Genomic DNA, 23407 nt, shown 5'->3' with positions numbered 1-23407 from the left:
GCAGCTCCCCACCTCCACTGTACACAATATTGATGGAGCACTGCTTCCCCCTCCTGAGCCGCCGGATGGCGGACCAGAATCTCCTAGAAGCCGTCCGGAAGTCTTTCTCCATGGCCTCGCCGAACTCCTCCCGTGCCCGAGTTTTTGCCTTGGCAACAGCCGAAGCCGCATGCCGCTTAGCCTGTCGGTACCCATCAGCTGCCTCCAGAGTCCCACAAGCCAAGAAGGCCCGATAGGACTCCTTCTTCAGCTTGACGGCATCCCTCACTGCTGGTGTCCACCAACGAGTCCTGGGATTACCGCCACGACAGGCACCAACGACCTCACAGCCACAGCTCCGGATGGCCGCCTCAGCAATAGAGGCACGGAACACAGCCCATTCGGACTCAATGTCCCCCGCCTCACTCGGGGCATGTTCGAAGTTCTGCTGAAGGTGGGAGATGAAGCTCGCTCTGACAGGGGACTCAGCCAGACGTTCCCAGCAGACCCTCACAACACGTTTGGGCCTGCCAGCTCTGACCGGCTTCCTCCCCCACCATCTGAGCCAACTCACCACCAGGTGGTGATCAGTTGACAGCTCCGCCCCCCTCTTCACCCGAGTGTCCAAGGCATGTGGCCGCAGGTCCGACGATACGACTACAAAATCGATCATCGAACTGCGGCCCAGGGAATCCTGATGCCAGGTGTACATATGGACACTCTTATGTTGGAACATGGTGTTCGTTATGGACAATCCATGACGAGCACAGAAGTCCAATAACAAAACACCATTTGGGTTCAGAGGGGGGGACCATGCCTCCCAATCACTCCCCTCCAGGTCTCACTGTCATTGCCCATGTGAGCATTGAAGTCCCCCAGCAGAACAATGGAGTCCCCAGAAGGAACACCCTCCAGCACTCCCTCCAAGGACTCCAAAAAGGGTGGGTACTCTGAACTGCTGTTCGACGCATAAGCACAGACAACAGTCAGGATCCATCCCCCCACCCGGAGGCGGAGGGAAACTACCCTTTCATCCACCGGTGTAAACCCCAACGTGCAGGCACCAAGCTGGGGGCTGATGAGAATGCCCACACCTGCTCGGCGCCTCTCACCATGAGCAACTCCAGAGTGGAAGAAAGTCCAGCCCCTTTCGAGGGTACTGGTTCCAGAGCCCAAGCCATGCGTTGAGGTGAGTCCAACTATATCTAGCCGGAACCGCTCAACCTCACGCACAAGCTCAGGCTCCTTCCCCACCAGAGAGGTGACGGTCCACGTCCCTAGAGCCAGCTTCTGCAGCCGGAGATCGGACCGCCAGGGTCCCCGCCTCTTGCTGCTGCCCAGCTCACATTGCACCCGACCCCTACGGCTCCTCCCGCAGATGATGAGCCCACGGGAGGCGGGGCCCATGTAACCCTTTCAGGCTGGTGGCCATGGGTAAAGGCCCGGCCACCAGACGCTCGCTCACGTACCCCACCTCCAGGCCTGGCTCCAAAGGGGGGGTCCCGGTAACCCGCGTCCGGGCAAGGGAACATTTCTGCCCGAGTTTGTGTACATCATAGGGGTCTTGTGAGCCGTACTTGGTCTGGTCCCTCCCCTCATTTACAGTTTTCAGTTTTGATTCACTGATAGCAGAAGCGTCTGGGGTTTTTGGAGGTTTTCAAGTAAAGCTGTGGAACTGCATCGATGTCAGAAAGAATGTAAAGCTGACATCATTTTGTGTTGGATTTGTGTAAATGGAGGCTTGCTAATTTGTTTCCATGGCTTGTTGTGATGATCCAGCTGACACATGGCTTCTGTTGGCAGAGACTTGCATATCAAGTAAGCTGCTACATGCTGTTTTTACTCAACATAATCAAATGCTTAATGTATCTGTATTGACAATGAGTTACAATGATGGTAAAATGGAAGTTTTTCTTATTCATTGAAAACTTAAATTTATAATAACTCAAAAGCCAGCAACATAATTTATGGATAATGCTGAAAGATACAGATTGGAATAGTCTTCAAAAGTAGAGATACAGTATCCAATTTAAATTCTCTCTCTGCAAAAGTTTGTGAATTTTTTAACAACCTTTACAAAGAGAAGGATCAATAATGATTGTAGGAAGCCAGTGAAAGATAAGGACCGCTATTATGACAGTGGTTAAAGACTGGCCTTGATACTGATAGACAAAAAAACCTCTAAAAGAAATAAAGTAATATGCTCAACATGAAAGTCTACAGTTAAATTTTTTATGGGCCTCATTAAGTCTGCTATAGGGAACTAGGGGATGGTGCAGCATATCCAAATCCAAGACTATGGTTCTCAGCCATAAAAAGGTGGAGTGCTCTCTCTGGTTTAGGAGAGCTCTTTATTCTTACTCCTTAACTGTGGAATAACCAGCTCTTGCATTATGAGAGGCCCCTCCACTATCAGCTTTTAAAACTTATCTTGTAACCTATTTTTATTTTTTTGTCTTTCAACCTTAGCAAGACTTAGTTTCTTTATTTATTAATATCTTTTTTTTTTTTTTTACTTTTCGCATTCAAAGTTAGTTGTTTCATGTCATGTTTACATAGAGGCTGATGTTCTCTGATGTTTTTATATTTTTCATAGTTTTACATTTATTAATCAAAATTGTATGGTATGGTATGGCATGGCATGGCATGGCATGGCATGGTATGGCATGGTATGGTATGGTTTGGTATGGTATGGCATGGCATGGCATGGTATGGCATGGTATGGTATGGTATGGTTTGGTATGGTATGGTATGGTATGGTATGGCATGGCATGGCATGGCATGCATGGTATGGCATGGCATGGCATGGCATGGTATGGCATGCATGGTGTGGCATGGCATGGCATGGCATGGCATGCATGGTATGGTATGGTATGGTATGGTTTTGTATCTAAGTAGTATGTATCTAAGCAGGATGGAGTAGGAGGTTGACAGGTGGCTCAGTGGAGTTACTGCAGTTGTGTGGACTCTGCACTGTTCTGGAACAAGCTGAAGGGAATATGTTTCAACTAGGCTGGACATGCATTTGGATTTCCTCGGATCATATGGACAAAACCGCTGCAGAAAGGACAAAATCTTTTTTGAGTACTTTAACCTGTGCAATCTACACAAAAGGCTTTTTTGCAGAGGGTTGATGTGAACTTAGTGCTAAGTAGCCCCTTTCTCCCTCTTTCCCTGTCTCTTACACACATTTTTCCATTAGATTTAGATTTGATGGTAAAGTCTGTCAAAACTCTTGATGGCCACTGTATATCGTTATAAGAGCAGAACAGTGTGAACAAAGTAGATGGCGTCTTTCGAAATTAGCTAGGGGATCATTTGGATTCAGTTGGCCTCATAATCACTCAAATAAAGGTCAGTGTGGGGTGGTGGGCACTGCTGTGTGTTCGGGCAGGTTAGTAGAGTGTGTTGACAGCACAATAAGGAAAACAGAAGAACAGGATGGACAGTGATAGATAGAGGTAGAGAAAAGAGAGAAAGGAAGTAGGTTTGGACATTGGGGAATAGGGGGAAATGACATTGATGGTAATGAGGTGGGAAAAGTTGTGGAGGACAAAGGAAGGTGGCAGAAGAGGGAGTTTAAATAGACTTCTAAAGGAAGTCAGAGGTGGAAGCAAAAAAGGATCTTTATAAATAAAATATCTTATTAAATAAAAAGAACAGTCTTATCTGCATATTAAGGAGTAAAAGGTTGACAAGTTTTTTGCTCTTATGTTTTTAGGTTTATCAGGAAACCACAAGTTAAGCTTGACGAACATATCAGCCCACACTGGGGTATGAGGTTTTAGGTTGTGTGCCTTCTTTCCAGAGTTTTGACCTTATTCTCATACCACTGTCTACCAGGTTCTCCACTGTTGTTCAGCATTCACTAATAATGAGCATTAACCTAAGCCTGAGTGCTTTTCTGACCTTTTCCAACATGATGAACTTCAACAGCTCTTTTGATATTGTCAGAAATGCCAAGATATACTTAAAAAAAGACATGTTGTGAAGCTTTGAGAATTATTTAATCTTCCTGAGTAAAAGTAATTGTTCTTTAGTTTTTATATTTCATGAAATAAAGCAGAACACCCACTCAAACTTTCGTATTGATTTTAAAACAATTGTATTTCTTAAACCTTACATTTAGAGCTGTTTTTGAATAATTAGTATTGAATAATATTCCTTTATTTAGTATATAAAAAATGTTTCTTCTGTAGTTTCCTACAGTCTTGTTAAACAGCAAAAACATCTGGTGACAACAACCTAAAGGTTCACTTTTAAGTTTTCATCATCCAAATCATCCATTATTTTGAACACAGAACACTTCTGATAAACTATCAATTTTTAAAGATATTTTTGGGCATTGGTACCGTTTATTATACAGTAACTAGACAGGCTTCTACTTGATAGCCTGTTATTCAGGATTGGGCAGGTTTTGATAACAAGCTGTTGAGGAGATTCTTGCTGCTTTGAGCTGAAGTGTTGAAGTAGGAAAAACCACAAACCTGCTTGAATCTGTCCATGAGGAGTAGAACTCGGCGCTTCTGATCTCCTGTAATCGTGTAAGATGAAAGTAAAAGAGTCCTATTGCAAATTATATTGTAAAAAAGTAATAACTTTCCATCACACTAAAATGGAGCCTCTGAAGCCTCAGGACCAAAATCCCAACTAATTTAAAGCATTATTAGCCCAATTATCCACCCAGCGGTGCAAAAACATTTGAACGTTTTTTTCTGTTATATTCTTGTTTACTTGTTTTGAGCATAACCAGTTTCATTTGGTCCAGGCCACATTAAAGTCTGTATTTGAACTAATAATCGGATGCGTGCATGGATACAAGCGTTCCCAATAAGCTGGAAATTCAGGGTGAAGAAATTGAATCAAAAAACTGAATATCGGGATCTTTTGCTTTACAATTTTAAAATTGATAATTTTTTTTTTGTTAAAAAAAAAAATGAAATTATGAAAAATCACGAGCAAAACAAGTTTTGTACATTTTTTTGTTTTTAATTTACAAAAATCAGCAAAATTGAAAATTTGTGAGAATCACAATTTAAATCGAATCAGCACCCAAAAAAATCTGAATCAAATCGAATCAGTGCAAAAGCATATTGTCACAGCCCTACTAGGAATTATGTAAGAATACAGAAGTGTGTGTTATAATGCAACCAATGCTGGAGTAAATTACCTTTCTTTTAATACATAAAGAAAATGTTCAATAAATGGATGGAAATGTTGTATTTCAACACCTGTGCGGTTGAATAACTCATTATCATTGCTTGTCATTCAAGCAGGTCAGAGTGTTGCTGTTGTGTTTGACTTCAATTATAAGGCATCATTATGTTAAATGCGTGTATCACACACACTGTAAATGCCACTCCAGCTCCAGAATAAACAAGCTGTATGCAGCATAGAGTGTGTGAGCATGATGTGTTGCTGTATGAATTTGATTAGAATGAAAATGAGAGTATTTCTCATTAAAGAGGTCATGCTGTGACTATGTTGGAGCTGGTTGGAAAAGATTGTTTTGATTGAGCTGCTTAGGAATGCTCTGAAACAAACAAAGCTGAGCACATGGTGGCAAAATCAGAGCAGTGTTTTCAGTTTGGGTTTTTGCATAGCATGTGCACAACGCACCAGAGTGCCAGCTCCCTGTGGGTCTGCCAGCAGAGGGCCCATGTAAAACTGGATTCTCGAGACATTTCCAACATGATGATCTTTTGGACCATCTGTGAGGGCCAACTGGCCTGCGTCACAAACAAAATCAATAACCCGATCGCTGACACACACAACACTGACACATGTTTATGTAACAGATCCATGTCACATCACAGTTACAGATATTTAACTAGCACTTACTCCCGAAAAGGACTGAAAATATTACTATAATCAGATGTGGCTGTGCTTGTCAAATTATAGCATTTTGACTGTGATGAAAAAGTATTAAATCTCAAATACAGTAGAAGATGTAGCCATCTTCTTCATGTACATAATTCTTCTCTGACAGAACTGAAGTTTTCATGCAGTGTAAACTATTGCACATTTTCACAACAGAAATGAGTGGTTTCACTACCAAAACTCAAAAATGACCCAGTCACTCTGTTTCCATGCTAATTTCTCTCACTATACACACACAAGAGCACAGCTTCTGCATAACAACTTAAGATTTTTATTGCTTGACATCTTACTAAATGATGACTACGACAGCCGCCTCACTCTTACATGGGAATTACACTACCATTCAGAAGTTTGGCCACTGTTTCTCATTAGATTCTGTGGGAAATTGTGTGCAAGCTTTTTAATGGTACTGTAAGTCAGAGATGCTGAGTTAGGGGTTGCACATTTTACCATTCAAGAATCAAAATTTGCATACACATTTTCTGGTGAGAGTTGGGTGTTGATAAGCATTCAATTTGTAAAATAGGCCTCTTCCCAAGAGAATCTCCAACTCTTTCAGTCTCTCTCTCTTTCTCACACACACACACACACATAGACTTACTCCGTCTCTTTCTCTCTACACCATTTCCTGTCTATTTGTTCTTCTTCTCACACCCACGTTGCTTCTTTTGTATTTTCTCCATCCATTCACTCTTCTTCTCACCTTTCAGTCTTTTTCTCACTTCCTGCTCTCACACTTTACATGCCTCCCTCTGTTTCTCTGCTCTAACACCTAGTTTCATACTCAGTGACTTGGCCACTCACGCACTTGTTAGCTAGCTCATTCCCTGCAATTCTTAGCAGCCTTAAAGTTAATCCCCAGCTCTGTATTCTCCAGCTGCTCTTTAACCAACCTGATTAAGTTATTTAAGTTGATGATCCTTGTTAAACAGCAGCACCCTCTTCGACTGGTCATAATTGTAACTGAGTGAAACTTTTTCCTATATTGCTGTGTTATATGCTTCCCCTTAGGGGTATAATATTGTTAAAAAGGGGCATTGTCTTCTTGTTTGAAGCTTTACCAAAAGCACCATCTCTAAAAAAGCAGTGCTGTGCAATGTGAATTGCATTTGGGAAATAAAACAACCACTCAGCAGATAGGTGGCTCAACACAGGAGAGCTAACTTATCAAGTCAGGACTCATCTATTTTCCTGTTTCGTGATAATAAAAGACATACTTTGAAGGACCACACTGCTGGACAAAGAAGACAAGTATCTTGGGCAGAGGAGGAGAAAAGGAGAAGTGAGACATCACCTTTTCCCACCTACAAAAGCATCTTTTCAGTTATCCTTGGATGGTTGCTATTCACACTTATTCTCTCATGACATTATGGACAATGGTCACTCTAAGGAGAGTTCAGGTGAGTCACGGCTCTATTTGACAGGCACAAACTCTGAAACGTCAATGGTTTTACAAATTACTGCAGTGAAATCTGCCAGGCGACTGGGGTGGAACCCATACAAATGCACAAACAAAGCAAATGTCCCTTAAGACAATTGTAGTTTACAAAATTGACAAAAAAAAAGAAAAAAGGACAAGAATTCTGTTCCTGCTAATGTGCATGCTACCTACTTGGGTACAGGGATAAGTAAAGTAATTTGTGGCTAACAACGTAAGCATACAAAGCTACTAGCATGGTTCTTGATATCTATATATGTGTTGTCCCAAGAGTCAGCAGCCTCCAAGACAATCTTGCAATGTGTCAGTAAACATCATCCCTGAGTCAGTGGCATCCTCTCACCACCACCCATAATGAACAGGCTAAGAACAGTGGGCAATCAAACACCAGAGAAAGATTCAGTCAATCGATAATATGTCGATTATCTGTCATCCTTTGATAGGAGGCTGATGAGAAACAGCATCATTGGTTTTAGTGGTTTACTAGATGGCAGTATCTCCAGTGCAAATCACTCCTTTTTCCATTTATATTTAACACTGGCACTGCCAATAGATTGACAAAACCGCCTCTTAAAAACATCAATATTTGACTAGACTTTGGCTTCAGGGATTTTATTTATTCTACTGTTAGAAGTAAATAAATATCTACCTGCCAAGTGGGTGAAAATACAAAAGCACACCATTGATTAGTGAATGTAGCTGTGTAAGGTGTCTGTGTCTGGTTATTTTCTACTCTACCTGTAGATATTTTCTGCTCTACCTGTTACTGATTTTGCCCATGCGATCTTTGCGGTTGTCACTCTTTTTTTTTTCTCCTCTTCCTAATCCTCAACCTTTATTCCTCTTTTTGTTTCCTTATTCGCCTGAGAGGTTTTGAATTGAAGCATGACAGGAGCAAGGATCCATGTTTCCATTTTCAGACTGGGGTCAGAGCCAGATCACACCTCCCCTTGTTTGCTTTGCACCAATGCTTCATGGGGTCTGTTATGTAAAAGGCTGTGCTCATCACTGTGTCTGTGCTTATGGGACAGAGAAATATGAGATTAACTCATATCTAAAACTCACGTACAAACTGTTTTGCACACAGTGCTTGATTATAGAAAAGAGAAAGGTTGAAAAGATTAGTTGGAAAACAAAAATAGTTTTTACAGGTCTGAGTGGAGGAGTAGCAAGTGGGTGTAGAAGAGCTGCATGTCAGACTCCTCATTTACTTAGCTTGTTAAATCTGACGTTTGATGAAAATACAATTAGAAAAATACAGAATTTGTGCAAACAAAATATTTGTAAAGTTGGATCTGAACAATCCACAATACTTCCTATGACTTTGTACAGACAAGACCAACATGAAGATGTTTGATTATGATTAACAGCACGCCTTTGTATGAAAACCAAAGACTACATGTCAGCTCAGACACCTATCACTGTGGTGGAGGGGAATAATTTGGGTTCCTTTTAGAGCCACAGGACTGAGACACATTTCCCAAACAGCCGCCTACTCCGAGGTGGATCCACCTTGACAATCTCATCTGTTTATGGTTGCAACATAAGCCTGTGTCTTGTGCAGGCTTCTGTAGGAGGGAACACGGATAGTGAGAAGACTCAAACTCAACTCAGCTCAACTCAACTCAACTCAACTTTATTTATAAAGCTCTTTAACAACCAAAGTTGTGACAAAGTGCTGTACATCAGCCAAAACAATCACAGAGTAAAATAATTACGAGATCAATAAATAACACAATAAAACAACAGATACAAGGCCACCTCATACAAGGAATAAATAAAACCAATAAAACCAAAATATAGCAGAAGCAGACTCACACTGAGTTAAATGCCAAGGAATAAAAATGGGTCTTAAGATAAGTTTTAAAAATGGACAGTGTGACAAACCAGTCAAGTCCAAGGTTGCTTTCAGGTCCAAGTAAACAATGACTATCAGAGTTTAGTTTTTATGCTTTTACTATGTGGAAAAAAACCACCAAAAAAACCTGAAGTCTGCTCCAAATCTTTATACATTTATTTTTCATACCCTTTAGTGCAATTCAAGGTTGCAGGGAAGCTGGAGCCTATCCCAGCATTTAGCAGGCAAGATGCAACTTCAAACTTCAGTTCTTTAAACATGGTCTTATTTGCTACTAATTGTAATTAAAAGAATTTTTCTTTTTCAAATCAAATCAAATCAAAGTCAAAAGTTTGCACACACTTTCCTGCAGAGTCTAACGATAAAGTGTATCCAGACTTTTAAATGGTAGTGTATTTTCTCACATGTGTACACTGACAATAATGGTGATGGCAACTGTGACAATGATGTATTTCCTGTTGAAATCTGCTTGCTTCACTATATGATATTTTGTATCTCTTCTGTTTTTAGCTGTTTCTTTTGAATTTCTTTTATTATTTATTATTTAGTATTTATTCTGTTATTTTGAATCTTTTTCATTTCGTTTGTTTTGATACTCATTATTTTTCTTCTACCTTGCTGCGTTTCCATAAATGTTTCATGTTTGATTTGTTCTCTACATGAAATGAGTTATTCAACAAAACTTGCTTTGCCAAATCAACACATGGGGCACAGGGCCAGATTACAAGAATGGCACTGTCCCATCATGCTAAAAGACACCGGCACACATCTGTTATCCTGGCACAGGCCAGATTTTTATTTTTGCCATCAGGGTTTGAGTCAACCATGAGCCCAGATCCCACCTGGCTAATTTTAACAGACAGGATGAAACCAGGTTCTACATCAGTGCAATGTTCCCAAAACACTACAGCCAGATTGAAAGGACAAGTTCATCATGATAATAATTGCTGCCTCTGACCTTTGTGGAGGCAGCGTTACACGAACACAATCACTCTTTGAACACTTTTGTCTCTACATTCTGCATGCTGGCACAGTCACTGTGTTGTCCTGTGGGTTTATTCATTAACAGGTACTTTTATTTGCATGGATTTCTGGTTTTATCTGAAATATAGGGTTTCTATTTAACTTGTTTATAAGTGGTGCTTCTGACAGTTGCTGACTTTGTCTTCCTCTGACAATGAGAGATCCTTGTTCTCTGTCCACTTTCCATTCCCTTTTCTTTTCTTTTTCTATCCTTTTTCTCATCTCTCCACTAAGGTCTAGCAGAACTATGCAAACTCTGTAAAACCAACACTCATTCAAAATAATCTGAATTTGAAAGAAAGACCGTAGGGTCAGCTTAGCTTTTTGTACACTGCTTCTGCCTTTTACTGTGGTTTATATATATATATATATATATATATATATATATATATATATATATATATATATATATATATATATATATATATATATATATATATATATATATATATATATAAAAAAAAAAATATATATATATATATGTATATATATATATATATATATATATATATATATATATGTATATATATATATGTATATATATATATATATATGTATATATATATGTATATATATATATATATATGTATATGTATATATATATATATATATATATATATATATATATGTATATATATATACATATATATATATATATATACATATATATATATATATATATATATATATATATATACTATATATATATATATATATATATATATATATATATACTATATAAGATATATATATATATATATATATATATATATATATATATATATATATATATATATATATATATATATATATACTATATATATATATATATATATATATATATATATATATATATATATATATATATATATATATATATATATATAAAACCTATTTTAAGAGCAGGTTAAAGATATCTTACTACGGTTTGATATGTAAAATATTAAAATTGAGGATTTTCTCTATATTTGACATGACTATATGCAACTTTATGGAATTCAAATGGTCATTTAAGTAAAGCAGGGAAATTAAAAGAAAATGAACTAATTAGCTTCTTGCAGGCAAACAGATGTGATAGCTCCCATGCCAGATCGGATATTTTCACCCTGTCAGTAAAATTTGTGTATTAATGACCTGATAGAAGCTGATATTTTTTTTCTCAGAGGCTTAAATAAACAAACTAAGAACTAAAGATTAGAAAGATAAAAAAAAAAAAAACTTTTGTTTTTTTTGGTGTTTTTTTTTTTCCCACAATGAGCTACCTTAGGCTGCCAATTCATTGGAAGCTCTGTGTTCAGTATTTCCTGTCGTTCTGTGACATGTGTTGACATGTAGTAGGTGTTTCAGACGGAGAGGTGTCACATGGCATCAGGACTGATAGCTGAAACCTTTCAGGCTGGTGCCACTGCCTATGTAACATTTCTGTAACACCAATGAGGCAAGAAGTTCCTCCCTATTGCAAGTTTGTGTCACTGCAAACAAAAAAATGCTTTTTGTGAATTTCTGATGCAAAACACAAACATTGTCAGTCAAACAGAGTTTGTCCAGAGAAGCAAAACAGCTTTTTAAAGTGAAGCTACCGTGCATGCAGCATGAAACATAAACTGCACCCCTATACCAAGAGTTTAAGCGATGCTTTGTCATCCAGGTAAAACTTTCTTTATGAGCTAAACTTTCAGTTAGTCTCCAACTGTTTTCCACTTAATGATGTGAGATGACAGCAGAAAAGCTCTTGTTTAAAAGCATGCTTATGACACATACTGTTCTGCTGAGTTCTACACAGATTTGGAGCTGCTATGAAAAAAAAAAAAGCACCCTATATTTTTCTCAAGTTGTCCTCCTTTTCTCTCGCTAACAACAATCCTGTCAGAGCTTCTTTATTGCCTGTAAATGTTACAAGAATAACAACTTCACACCACTAACAGGAGCATACAGTGTGCAGAGAATGGGTAATCACAGTTGCCAGATATTGGTTCGGCTCGATTTAGCCACTTGAGAACTTTGACTTGCGGTGAAATGACATTTCTAAGATGCTTTTAACATTTAAAACAAGCAGCACTTTTCTGTGCTGTAGTCAGAAAAATGAATATTTAGTTTCTGCCGGTTATTATTTACAGCTTTTTAAAGGAGAATATTTCTTCTGAGTGTGTGTGTGTGTGTGTGTGTGAGTGTGTCTGTGTGTGCTGTAATCAGCGAGATGCAGGGGTAGAGATGGAACACAGCAGGTCATGCTGCTGAGAACAGAAAAAGAGATTTTACTCCTGCTGCTGCTTGAAAAAACCCACTTGCTTCTTGTGTGTGTCTGTGTGCATGTATATGCATCTATTTGTGTCCACCCAACAGACATTTTTAAGTTTGTATATGACTGATAAAAGTGCTTATAAGTTTTATCCTTATGCATTATATGTGAGTATAGATTGAGCTCTGAAATCAGAGCTTCACTCCAGCTTACTTTTCTCTGTTTCTGTTCTCGTTCCATCTGACTGGATACCATTGCAGAAATTTAAATTGTTATTATGTAAATCCTTGAAGTGGATGTCTTTGTTTTGAGAAAGAGGAAGATACAAAACAGGAGCATGGGAGAGAGAGGACAAGAGAGAGATAATGATTCTTTTCAACAGATGAAAAGGAGAATGCTAATTCTAAGTTGCCTGTAGAGACATAAAGAGGCAGACAATAGTGGAAATGTTTTATTTGGGTTTTCTCTTTAATGAATGTTTCTTTGTATTTCTGCAGCAGCCTCTCAGGGGTGTGGGTTCCTGTCTGCTGTATGTCTTTTATGGAGTGTATATGTCTGTATTATGAGTGCAAATATTTTTCTCCATCTATTAAAGAGAACTTATTTATAGCTTTATGCAGACTTGCTGCAGGAATGCAGTCACAGGAAAGAAAAAGTAAACCTTTTTTTATTCATCATGATTTTTTAAGACAATCATCTGGTCTTTGCAAGATCTTTTAAGTTGCAAAATATGGTCTCACGTCAACATTATGTAATTTATTCAACCAAAATTAAGCCAAAATGCTTGGAAGAGAGGAGATTTTATTTAACTCTGAGAGGTAATACTTCATAAAAGAGGTTGTGTTTTTTCTATAAGGTCTATATACATGTTTCTCCCTGCTTTCTCAGTAACATAATATGAGAATTGAAGTAGGTTATGAAGCAATGTACGGGTGTCTGTTGTTGACCGCAGCCAGCTGAGAGCTTTGTTGATGATGATTGGAGGTAATGTCCCTGCATGGAACCACATGGTTCTACAGTTAAAGGCATAATTATTTCACAGTTTGAAGGAGAAAAGGCTACAGCAAGTGACTGGTGAGACATTTATAGCCGATTGCTAACTATCTCCGTTTGAGTGGATGGTACTTCAATATTTTGATTGGTGTACAGAGAATGTAGCTGGTTTGTTAACTCATTTTGACCTTTGTTGGTTCATGCTACTTTAAAACTGCAACTCTGGTAATGGTAGGCTACTGAGAGAGTTTTGACGCTACAGCATTACCTTTCAAGAAAAGTTTTTGGATTGTTCTTTTGCATCAAACTGCTTTCCTTCCGTATTTACTCTGTGCAAAGTGCATTTACCTTAATGCACATCTTAATGCCTCAGCACCGTCATTTTATTGGTTTATTGAAAACAATGGATGGAGGTATAGAGAGATCTGAAGGTTTCAATAATTATTCTGCAGTGTCTTGTGTTTCAAGGCTAAAGGGGGAGGAGACTCTTCTGGATGGATGGATGAATGAATGGATGGATGGATGGATCATGGATGGATGGGGACAGGGATTGAGAGGGTTGGTTGAGAACCTGAAACAAACACTACTGAGTGGGTGAACCAGGTTTAACCCTTTAATGTTTGCATAAAAAAACTGCAAGCAATAAACATTTATTTCCATTCTTTTCCATTTTTCCCATTTTTTTAAAATAAAAAACTACTTTTTTTTAAAAATAACAGTTAATAAAGTACAAGAACAGAGGAACTATTATAAGCTGAAACATGAATGGGATAACAACACTTACAAGCTGTAGAGATACTTGAGGCAGGTTTATTTCCACTACTTGTGAATAAAATTCATTCTAGTCATTGAAAGATTTGTTCTATCCAACACAGAATAGTGTAATTAAAGGGATAAAAGGGCAGTGTGGTTGAAGTATGACTTTGTTCTTGAACCCAAGTTAACAGGCTAATTTGGGTTCCGGTTTTAGCTGATTTTTTTTTTGGCCCCAGTCAGTGTTTCGGTGGGTGTCACTGTTCCTCAGTGAGTGCCACCAATAGCATAGTAAAGTGCTTTGCAAAGTGCTTCATCAAAATACTGAAAAGCAAATATGCTTTTTTAAATTAACAAGATTATCCTGCTGATATACCATAGATGCAATTTATTTCTAAAAAGTAGACAGAAAAGTTTTATGGTGGCTGCTATCCCCAACTTGACCACTAGGGGACCAATTACTATACACTCTGAATTAACATTGCAAATCTAACGTGGCATGTTGTCATTGCAACAAAAAGTCAGTGTGAGGTTTCACTTTGCAGTGCCTTGCCTCTTGCTTGCAACTTATAATCTGAATGCCAAGATTGGCAAAATAGGATTTTAAACCACTATTAAATATTTTTTATGTCATTATTTTAAACTATAAATTCAAAACTGTTCCTGAGCTTGTTTAACTCTCAAAGGTGTTTTCCCTAAATGTCAAACTATATTCATAGGTTTGTGTTGTTTTCTCCTGTCTCTGTGTCATATAGGTACTATAGCGCCACCATTCTACAGATGTCAGGAGTGCGGGATGATAGACTGGCAATTTGGTTGGCTGGACTTGCTACTCTCACTAACTTCCTGTTTACCCTCCTGGGTGTATGGCTGGTGGAGAGGGTTGGGCGACGGAAGCTCACATTGGGAAGTATTCTAGGTAAGACACAACAAGGACATGTGTTCAAAAAGCCAACAGCAGAGGAAGTTATTAATGCTCATTTTTGCTTGATATTTTCTCAACAGGTACATGTTTGAGTTTGAGTCTGTTGGCCATTGGTTTTTTGATGTCTGCCCAGCACAGTCCTCCAGTCACCCTCCACCCGTTAGACCCTGCCACATCCAACTCTACTTGCGCCAAGTACCAGTGAGTGAATACACACTGATAACATTTACATCAACTTCAATGGAAAAATGATAAATTAGTTGGAAAAAGAAGCTATTTATTTCCTCCTTAGTGTAACCAACCATAATCAAGCATCTTCACCTTTATTCCTTATGTACTAGAGTAAATAAGGGCTGTTACAATCAGACATGGGAAGTAGATATTAATGCAGCCCAATGTTTAAGCCTTGGAATTACTCCCACCATCAACTTCCTTCAGGTAGAAAAGAAAACATTGGTGCTTTGATGGAGTGGATCAATGTTCATGTGTTTCCTGGGGATTCAAAGTAGATTATAGTCTGACATTTATGTAATCAAAAAGAGCTAAAAGCAGTAGTTGTCAGTTTAAAAAAAAAAGTATTGATGTAAAGTGAGAGGGGAAAAGGAGACAGGTGTGCTTACAAGAGCACTGTTAACCTTACAGCTAGTGTGCTTTGTTAAAACACTCTGTTGTTTGCAGTGTCAGTGTAGGTTGAGTGCCACAGAACACACTGAGTGATGAATAGCCTCAGAGAATGAAGCTCCAAAAGGAGATTTTATTGATATTCTTCCAGTTTTTAGTCAAACAATAGTACTACCTGCATTTCTTATCAGCCTACTGTGAAGGGCAGGAATTTGCAGTCCATGCATACGTGTCATGGAAGTTAAATAAAAGGAAATCAGTTCTGTTACTTTTCTAATCAGAAAATTTCCAGCATTCTGTGCTTTACATGGGAGTTTGAATTCCTGTTTAATTCCGAATAAAAGTTCATTCTGCTTTAAACTGATGAAAAATGACCTTGTAAACACTTAATTCCCAATGCTAATTTCTATTCGGAATTAAACTCAATTCTGATATAAGTGGCTGGTTTATTCGCATTTTAATTCTAAACTATTTAATTCTTCTGGCATGTAAACCTTAATTCCGGTCATTCTGTGCATGCACGTTACCTTGTCCTGTTCTGATGACGCGCGTTGTTTTGCGTCCCGTGTTTGATGGTCTATCTTTCTTCTCTTTTGCAGTTGCTGCAAAAAGTGAAGTCGTATACTCGTATTGAGCTGGTACTTCAAATTTATAATGAAAACAGCGGCGAAACTGGTACTTATTATGTAGTTTTTACAAGTTACAACTGAAAAGACGAGAAGCAGGGAGCCAACTTTGTTTATTTCCGATATACCTCATACGTCACGTGCATCCTTTGTCCAATCAGAACCCTTTCCAACCCGCCGCTCTAAACAGGAATTAAGTGAGGAAAGGTTTTGTGAAACCTTCATTCTGAATTATTATTTTCATGTAAACTCGTAGGAGAATCCATTCTCAAACCTGAGACTGATTATTCATAAGTCTTTAAAAAATGTTGAGCATGTTTTATGTGCAGATTTTCATCCACATACAAAAATAGCGGCAGTTTGCTTCTTTGTCTCCAGAAGCAACAAAAGAATAACACACGCTCCCACAATGGACCTGAGGGTATCTTGTCTTCATACAAGGCAGAGATCAGATGCCTCTGTGTCCCAATTTACACTCAATTACTCAGACACAAGATAAAACTCCTGCGTAACAACACTCTTTCATCATAACAACAAACAAAGCCTAATGGACTCACTGACCAGTACCCACACTATTACACACTATGACACACACAGGGGTAATTTGAAGAAATGAGTGTTTTTACCACACCGAAATGACTTTGTTATTTTACAACACACACCCTCACTAACTGCAGCACAATGAAAACCACTGCTGGGTGCTTTTGCTTGCCATAGACGGGATGTCCCATTTACAACTTTGTGAATTCATTGAAATCACAATATTTGCTGCATAAACCACTTCATAAACTCTGCTTTGAGCTTTGTCCAAGTTACAATAATAGAGAATCACTAGCAGTTAAATATAATTTGCCTTCTCCGTATGAAACTTTCAGACCTTACTGTCAAAGGTTCCTGAAATTAAAAACATTTTTGAAAAAAATCCTCAATGCAATGTTTGAGGAAACCCAGTATTTTCCAGATGTAAAATAATTTCATAGACATTTTTGTCAAAGACGCAGGCTTTTGAAGAGCTGAAAACTGGCTTGATTATCTCTTTGTTTTGCGATCATGCTGACAAACAGCTTGTTCTTTGTATAATGGAGCTTTTACCTGCATTTGCGTATGTGTATATATATATATATATATATATATATATATATATATATATATATATATTTTTTTTTTTTTTTTTTTTTTTTTTTTTTTGTTTGTTTTTTTGTTTTTTTTTTTTTGTTTTTTAAATGATTTATTTAACTATTAAAGATTGTGCAACAAGTCAGGGTACAAACAGACAACAATAAACAAAGTGACACTATTAGTGCGCTGTGTGAAACGGTACATGTCTCATAAAAAAAAAAAAGAACAAAAACAAGAGGCAAAAATGCAGTTATGAAAAACAGGATAGCACAACTTACAAGACATATTAAAACAGCAAGAACATACAAATACAAGTATACATTTTTTTTTTAGCTTTTAGGTTCTTGTGGACCAGACATTGAAGTGATTTAAAGTAACAGGTGAAGCCATTCATAAACCCAGTGAATGATGGAATGCATTTTTTCCATTTACAGGTATGAATATGATATTTACCAAGCATGATTATGAGATTAAGAACATCTGAGATGCTTGTGTCCAGGTTGTCCATAAAATAAATAATATCCTTATGGGTAAACAAAGGCGGATATAAAATTAACTACATGAGATGGTGGCCTAGTGGTTATGAGAATGCACTTTATCTCTGGATGTCGTGGGTTCAAATCTTACAAAAAAAAAAAAAAAACTATTGTGCGGCTGTAGCTCAGGAGGAAGAGCAGTTGTCTTTCACCTGGAAAGCTGGGAGATCAATTCTGCACTTCCCCTGACTATGAAGTGTCCTTGGTGTGCCTATTGGAGTATGTAAGTTGCTTTGGATAAAAGTTTCTGCTAAATGCCTATAGAATAGAATTGACAAACAATAGTTTCATGGAAATATTGTTGAGCCCATGCAATGAACTCCATAAGCAAACAATGACTGTATTTAATTTAGTACTGTCTGAAGGCCCAAAAATCATTTGCATCCAATAATATGAATTCTGTTGCTTTCGTGTTCTGTTGCTGTCTAACTTTCCCATGCTATTTACTACCATAGTAGTGATATAAGGTCTTAATTTGGTTCTTGACTTCTTTGGATCACAAGAGCAAGAAGATGTGAACACACTGAAGCTGCAAACATGCATAAATAGACCAAACAAAACACATAATTGATAACATCAAGTACCTCCATATTAAACATGAACTTTAAAACTTCTTTTAAAACCGATCCTGTGAGCCTTTCTGTCCTCAGCTGATTAGCATTTCTGTCTTGCATGTGAAGAGCTGAACCAACAACTGGCTGTGGAGCCTGAAAGAATATTAGTTTCATTGAGAAAAAAGTAATAAATTCAGAGGAAAGGTTAAAAACAATGATTACCATGCGCTCATATTTTACTCTAAATTTTCATTCATCACTTTCCAGCACATGGGAGGTGTTCATTACAAGCATAAAAGAGTTTATGTGCAGTCGGAAGTGTTGCACAGATGGTAGAAAGCTAAAAAGAAAAAAGAATGAGATCAGCCAAAGGAAGTTATAGGTAACGTGCATTGTGTCTGCTGTTTGGCATGCAGGCTGTGCGAGCCATGCATGTTGGACCCCAGCTGCGGTTTCTGTTACCGTGAGAACAGTTCGGCACTCCTCACCTCCTCCTGTGTGCCAGTCAATAAGGCCTCCACTGAGCACGCAGCATGGGGCAGGTGAGTCACAGGATGCAGAGTGAGTACAGGCATGTGAGTCGGGGTAAAAGGTGGCAACATACTTCATCTTTAACTTAGATCAAGCTGTCAGCACAAATTAAGAAAAGTCAGTAAATGTGCTTCCATCTTTCAGATGCTCCAACTCCACCCTGATGAGAGATCAGACATACTGGGCCTACAACTACTGTCCCACCTCATACTCTTGGATGGTTTTACTGGGCCTGGTGCTCTACCTAGCTGCTTTTGCTCCAGGTGAAAAACTGTTTTCATACACAGAAATATAGTATAGAAAGGAATACATACAATTTATTGAAATGAACATTTGTGCAATGTGCTGTAGAATCTAAATTTATATCAAGCTGCATCATCCAGGCATCCTCTCAGAACAGAGATCAGAAGTTAAACTACAAATATAGCTCAGCAGATCTTCTTCCAGTGTACAAATGTTATGATACCTATTTTCAGCTTGTTTGTCTCGCTCTTTACATGCCTCAACATTGGAATCAACCAATGGTTCCAACCAATGTTTCGGCAGATGTTTAACAATGGCATTTTATGTACTAATCCAAATGTATCCAGATATTCATAAACAGAATTTTCGCTGCTTCTTTCTAAAAACAAAAGAAGAAGAAATTAAATCCAGTTTGCACCATGTAAAAACCCAACCAAAGCATCACAATTTCCTTAGTGAAAGGTAACTGCATAACACAGGGTTTTAGTACTCCATACTTGTTCTTGTGTCTTCCAGCTGATTGTTTTACTATCCTTTTCCATACATTTAAAAGAAAGATAGATTTGTGTTGCACATCAGAGCTTGGAATTATCACTAACACAGCATTTTTAAGCCTAAGTATCTGCAAGGAGAAATGGAGCTTTAGAGCACAAAATTCAACCCGATCTGCCAGGCAGCCTTAAACATGTTTCCCTATCCTGATGGATAGACGCCATAAAGGTTTACCTATCATTTCTGCCTCCCAGGTATGGGTCCAATGCCGTGGACCATTAACTCTGAGATCTATCCCCTCTGGGCGAGGAGTACTGGGAATGCTTGTGCAGCTGGAGTCAACTGGACCTTCAACATCTTGGTGTCTCTCACATTCCTTCACCTGGCTCAGTACCTCACCTACTATGGTTAGTTTATGACGTTTTAAGCCAAATAATAATCTTTAAAGCTCTTGCTTTGTTTTTAGTTATGCTGTTTGGAAGATAGAGAGGTTCTCATTCAGTCCTGTCCATTGTTGTGCAACAGAAAGCCGATTTTATGAACCATTAAGTCAAAACCAGAAAGATGGTAACAGCTGTGTGTTTCCTCGAAAAGCCTTTTTTTTTTCCATAGCAGCAGGTTTCTCCTCAGACAGGCAACTTGACCTTTGGTGGAACATGAAATCAATCAAGGGGTGATAACGGAAGCTTCCTGAGATGCAGCAGGTTAATTATCGATTGGAGTCATTAAGTCATTCATTTGGATGGTAACAATCACATAGCAAGAACAAAAAAGGATGGAAAAACATGCTGTCTGAGAATTGGTATTTAACACAAGGCATAGTTGTAACATAAATGTCACACAGCTTTGATGAAGCGAAAATGGAGATTGTAGTGTCCAGGAAAACTCATTAAACTTCTGACACTCTGTCAGCGGGAAGGCTTATTACTAGGTATATTTATGTCATGTTATGTGCTTTATTTTTTCCAATTAACCCTGTAATGTAACTTTGACAGGGGCATGCTACTTTTACCTGGCATTCATCATAAAGTGACTTGCTGTCTGAAAGCAGTTGTACAGTTTAGTAAAACATTTTCATGTCACAGCTCACATGTCTCTCTGGAAGTGTGTTAACACTCAACAGTCTGCTATCATCATTGGTAGAAATGAATATGTACAAAGTTTACACTGGGTGGGCTAAGTCTGCAATAACATTGTCCTTTTTTCTTATTATTTGTGTCTTTCCAGGAGCTTTCTTCCTGTATTCCAGTCTGGCTCTGCTTGGCTTTGTTTTCGTTTATGGCTGCCTGCCAGAAACTAAAGCTCGGCGTCTGGAGGAGATTGAAGCGCTATTTGAAAACCAGCTTTGCTCTTGCGGCGCCTCAGATTCAGATGAGGCACGGCAGGTCGAGTACATTCGTGTGAAAGGGTCAAATTACCATCTATCGGACAACGATGCATCAGACGTGGACTAGCTCGCTCTGAGTGTTTCATTAATTTCAGTCATTACTAAAACATGCAGAGTGTTTGGGTCTTAAATAGTCATCTCATTCCATGATCTGTGAAGCTACTGGTGACCCTCCCGCTGAGGTTAAGAATTAGATTTTTAAAGACCTCCAATCAGTAACCCAAGTTTGTTCATTTTTCGATCAGTCGCTTCAGGAAGCCCAGGTCATGGCTTCTCCAGGAGTATAAATATTTGTTTCCCGGTGACCTGACATCTGATCTGGAGTCAGCTCTGCTAAAAATGTCCTGACTTTTCAACCTACAATTGACACAATTTAAAGACGCACATTATTGTTGTTTTCTTTTTCTATTCTTTTAATAGATTTAAACAGGAAGCAAGACTGTTTATCATACATAGAATCCAAAATATGCAGAAAAGCTCCCTTCCAGTGAAAAAGGTATGCTAAGTGTTGTATGTGGAAACCATGTTTATGCACTCACATAGCGTTAGCTGGCCTGACAGGAGCTGCTGTAAGCAGATGTTTCTCCATAGTGCCATTATGCCTCTCTTTACAAGACACTTTTTGGTTAGATATTGTATCAGCTTGTAGCATAGCACAGTGATGTCAGTCTGTCATCATGACAGTCTTAAGTTTGTGGACGTCTTGGTATTTTTATGAAAGCAGTCACAGGAAATGTACAGTTTATTGTTACAGTTGCACAAATATGTGTTGTTACCAGTTACTTTAAAAAAAAAAAACAACACTTTAGTAGCACTGAAACAACTATGTTGTGTTGCCAGGGTTTGTTTATTTTACATAAGTTATTTTTTCAAAAGACCATGTTTTTTCGCTTCATGTTTGTTGTTAGCCTTTGTGTTTTCAGTTCTGTTGCTTACCTGACTAAAATATATTTTGCCGTTATTTAAAAGTGAGACAAAGACACCATAAACCATTGATCATAGTTACTTCTGGACAGTTCACCTTGAATCCGGTAAAGATAGTAGTGGGCTCATCTGAAACAGTAAAGTCAGACTTTATTTCCTATGAATGAGGATTAAAACATTTCATTCTATCCATGTCATCACATCAGTACTTGCACAATGTAGAGGTGCCTACTGGCCTTTTACACATATTTTCTGCATGTCTATACTGCTTTTTTCTACACCTGATATAAAGATTTCACCTATAAATTTTTTTTTGATTATTAATTGATTATTTTGGTTTTTTTTGTTTTGTCTTCCTCTATAGCCTTATGTACAAATAGAAGATTCTATCATTTAAGTAGGCCTTGTGTCAGAAGTCTAACATAAGGTTTGATATTATTATTTTGCAGTTTTATTTTGTAAAAAGAAAAAAAGTGTGTGATTACACCTTCCTGTTAAATACATGAAGGTCTTTGTGTAGCAAAAATGTTTAGGAAAGTAGACGACAATATATTTGTGTAACAAAATAGGTTAATCAATGTCACAACATTTAAGTTTCTTGTGGCAGATCCAGGATAGTCCATAGCTCTGATCCCATTTTAAATTATTCAAATACATAATTTTCAATAATAAAATTTTCACATACTACTTGTCATATTGGACATTTGAATTCAGTGGTATTAGCTACAAGTATTGGGATATTTTCTGTATTTCAAAGTATCAAAATACATATGGAAAGGGTAGATCATTGCACGATTAATTGTCTGTTACTTGGATTAAGTGGCAATAATCCACTGTAACAAATTAACACCTTCAAGTGGAAAACCCACAGTTGTCCAAGTATAAACAAATCCACTTTAAAAGCATATTCTCATCTTTTGCATTATAAATCACTACCTTATATCTGCTGATCACTGACCTAAGAATTCACATATTTTATCAGCTATCTTCAGACAAATATTTGCTTCCATATTGATGTGTAATAGACTGATATTAATCCACAAGATGTGGGGCCAACACATCACCCAGCAGATACAACCAAGTTAGTAGAGTATGATCTGAACCAGTCATATCGCAGGGTTAACACAGACACTCTCAGCTATTGAAGTGATCGGTGTCACACATCACCAGTTTCCATTTGAGATGATAAGAGTATCAATTTACAGACTAAACTTGGTCATTAAGGCATAAATTCATGTTAATAAAAAGTCTATGTGAGGATGTCAAAAGGAAACTCAGAGCTTTGT

General features: G+C 38.0%; 1 protein-coding gene across 1 annotated transcript in view; it reads left to right on the top strand.

Annotated features, from left to right (window-relative positions):
- LOC306773653 (proton myo-inositol cotransporter-like) overlaps positions 1-21264 on the top strand; it is a gene marked incomplete at both ends in the record, with an annotated part of 75774 nt that extends 54510 nt beyond the window's left edge. The window contains 6 exons of the mRNA XM_079263527.1: positions 14919-15082; positions 15169-15289; positions 18961-19086; positions 19220-19338; positions 20065-20217; positions 21038-21264. Of these exons, the coding sequence (XP_079119653.1) occupies positions 14919-15082; positions 15169-15289; positions 18961-19086; positions 19220-19338; positions 20065-20217; positions 21038-21264 (910 nt within the window). The remainder of the gene's footprint in view (positions 1-14918; positions 15083-15168; positions 15290-18960; positions 19087-19219; positions 19339-20064; positions 20218-21037) is intronic.
- Positions 21265-23407: the final 2143 nt, after the last annotated feature.

The sequence above is a fragment of the Telmatherina bonti genome (genome assembly GCF_933228915.1).
Source record: "Telmatherina bonti genome assembly, chromosome: 23".
Lineage (NCBI taxonomy): Eukaryota > Metazoa > Chordata > Actinopteri > Atheriniformes > Telmatherinidae > Telmatherina > Telmatherina bonti.
The sequence above is the reverse complement of the archived record's forward strand: the minus strand, read 5'-3'. Positions and strand labels throughout refer to the sequence as shown.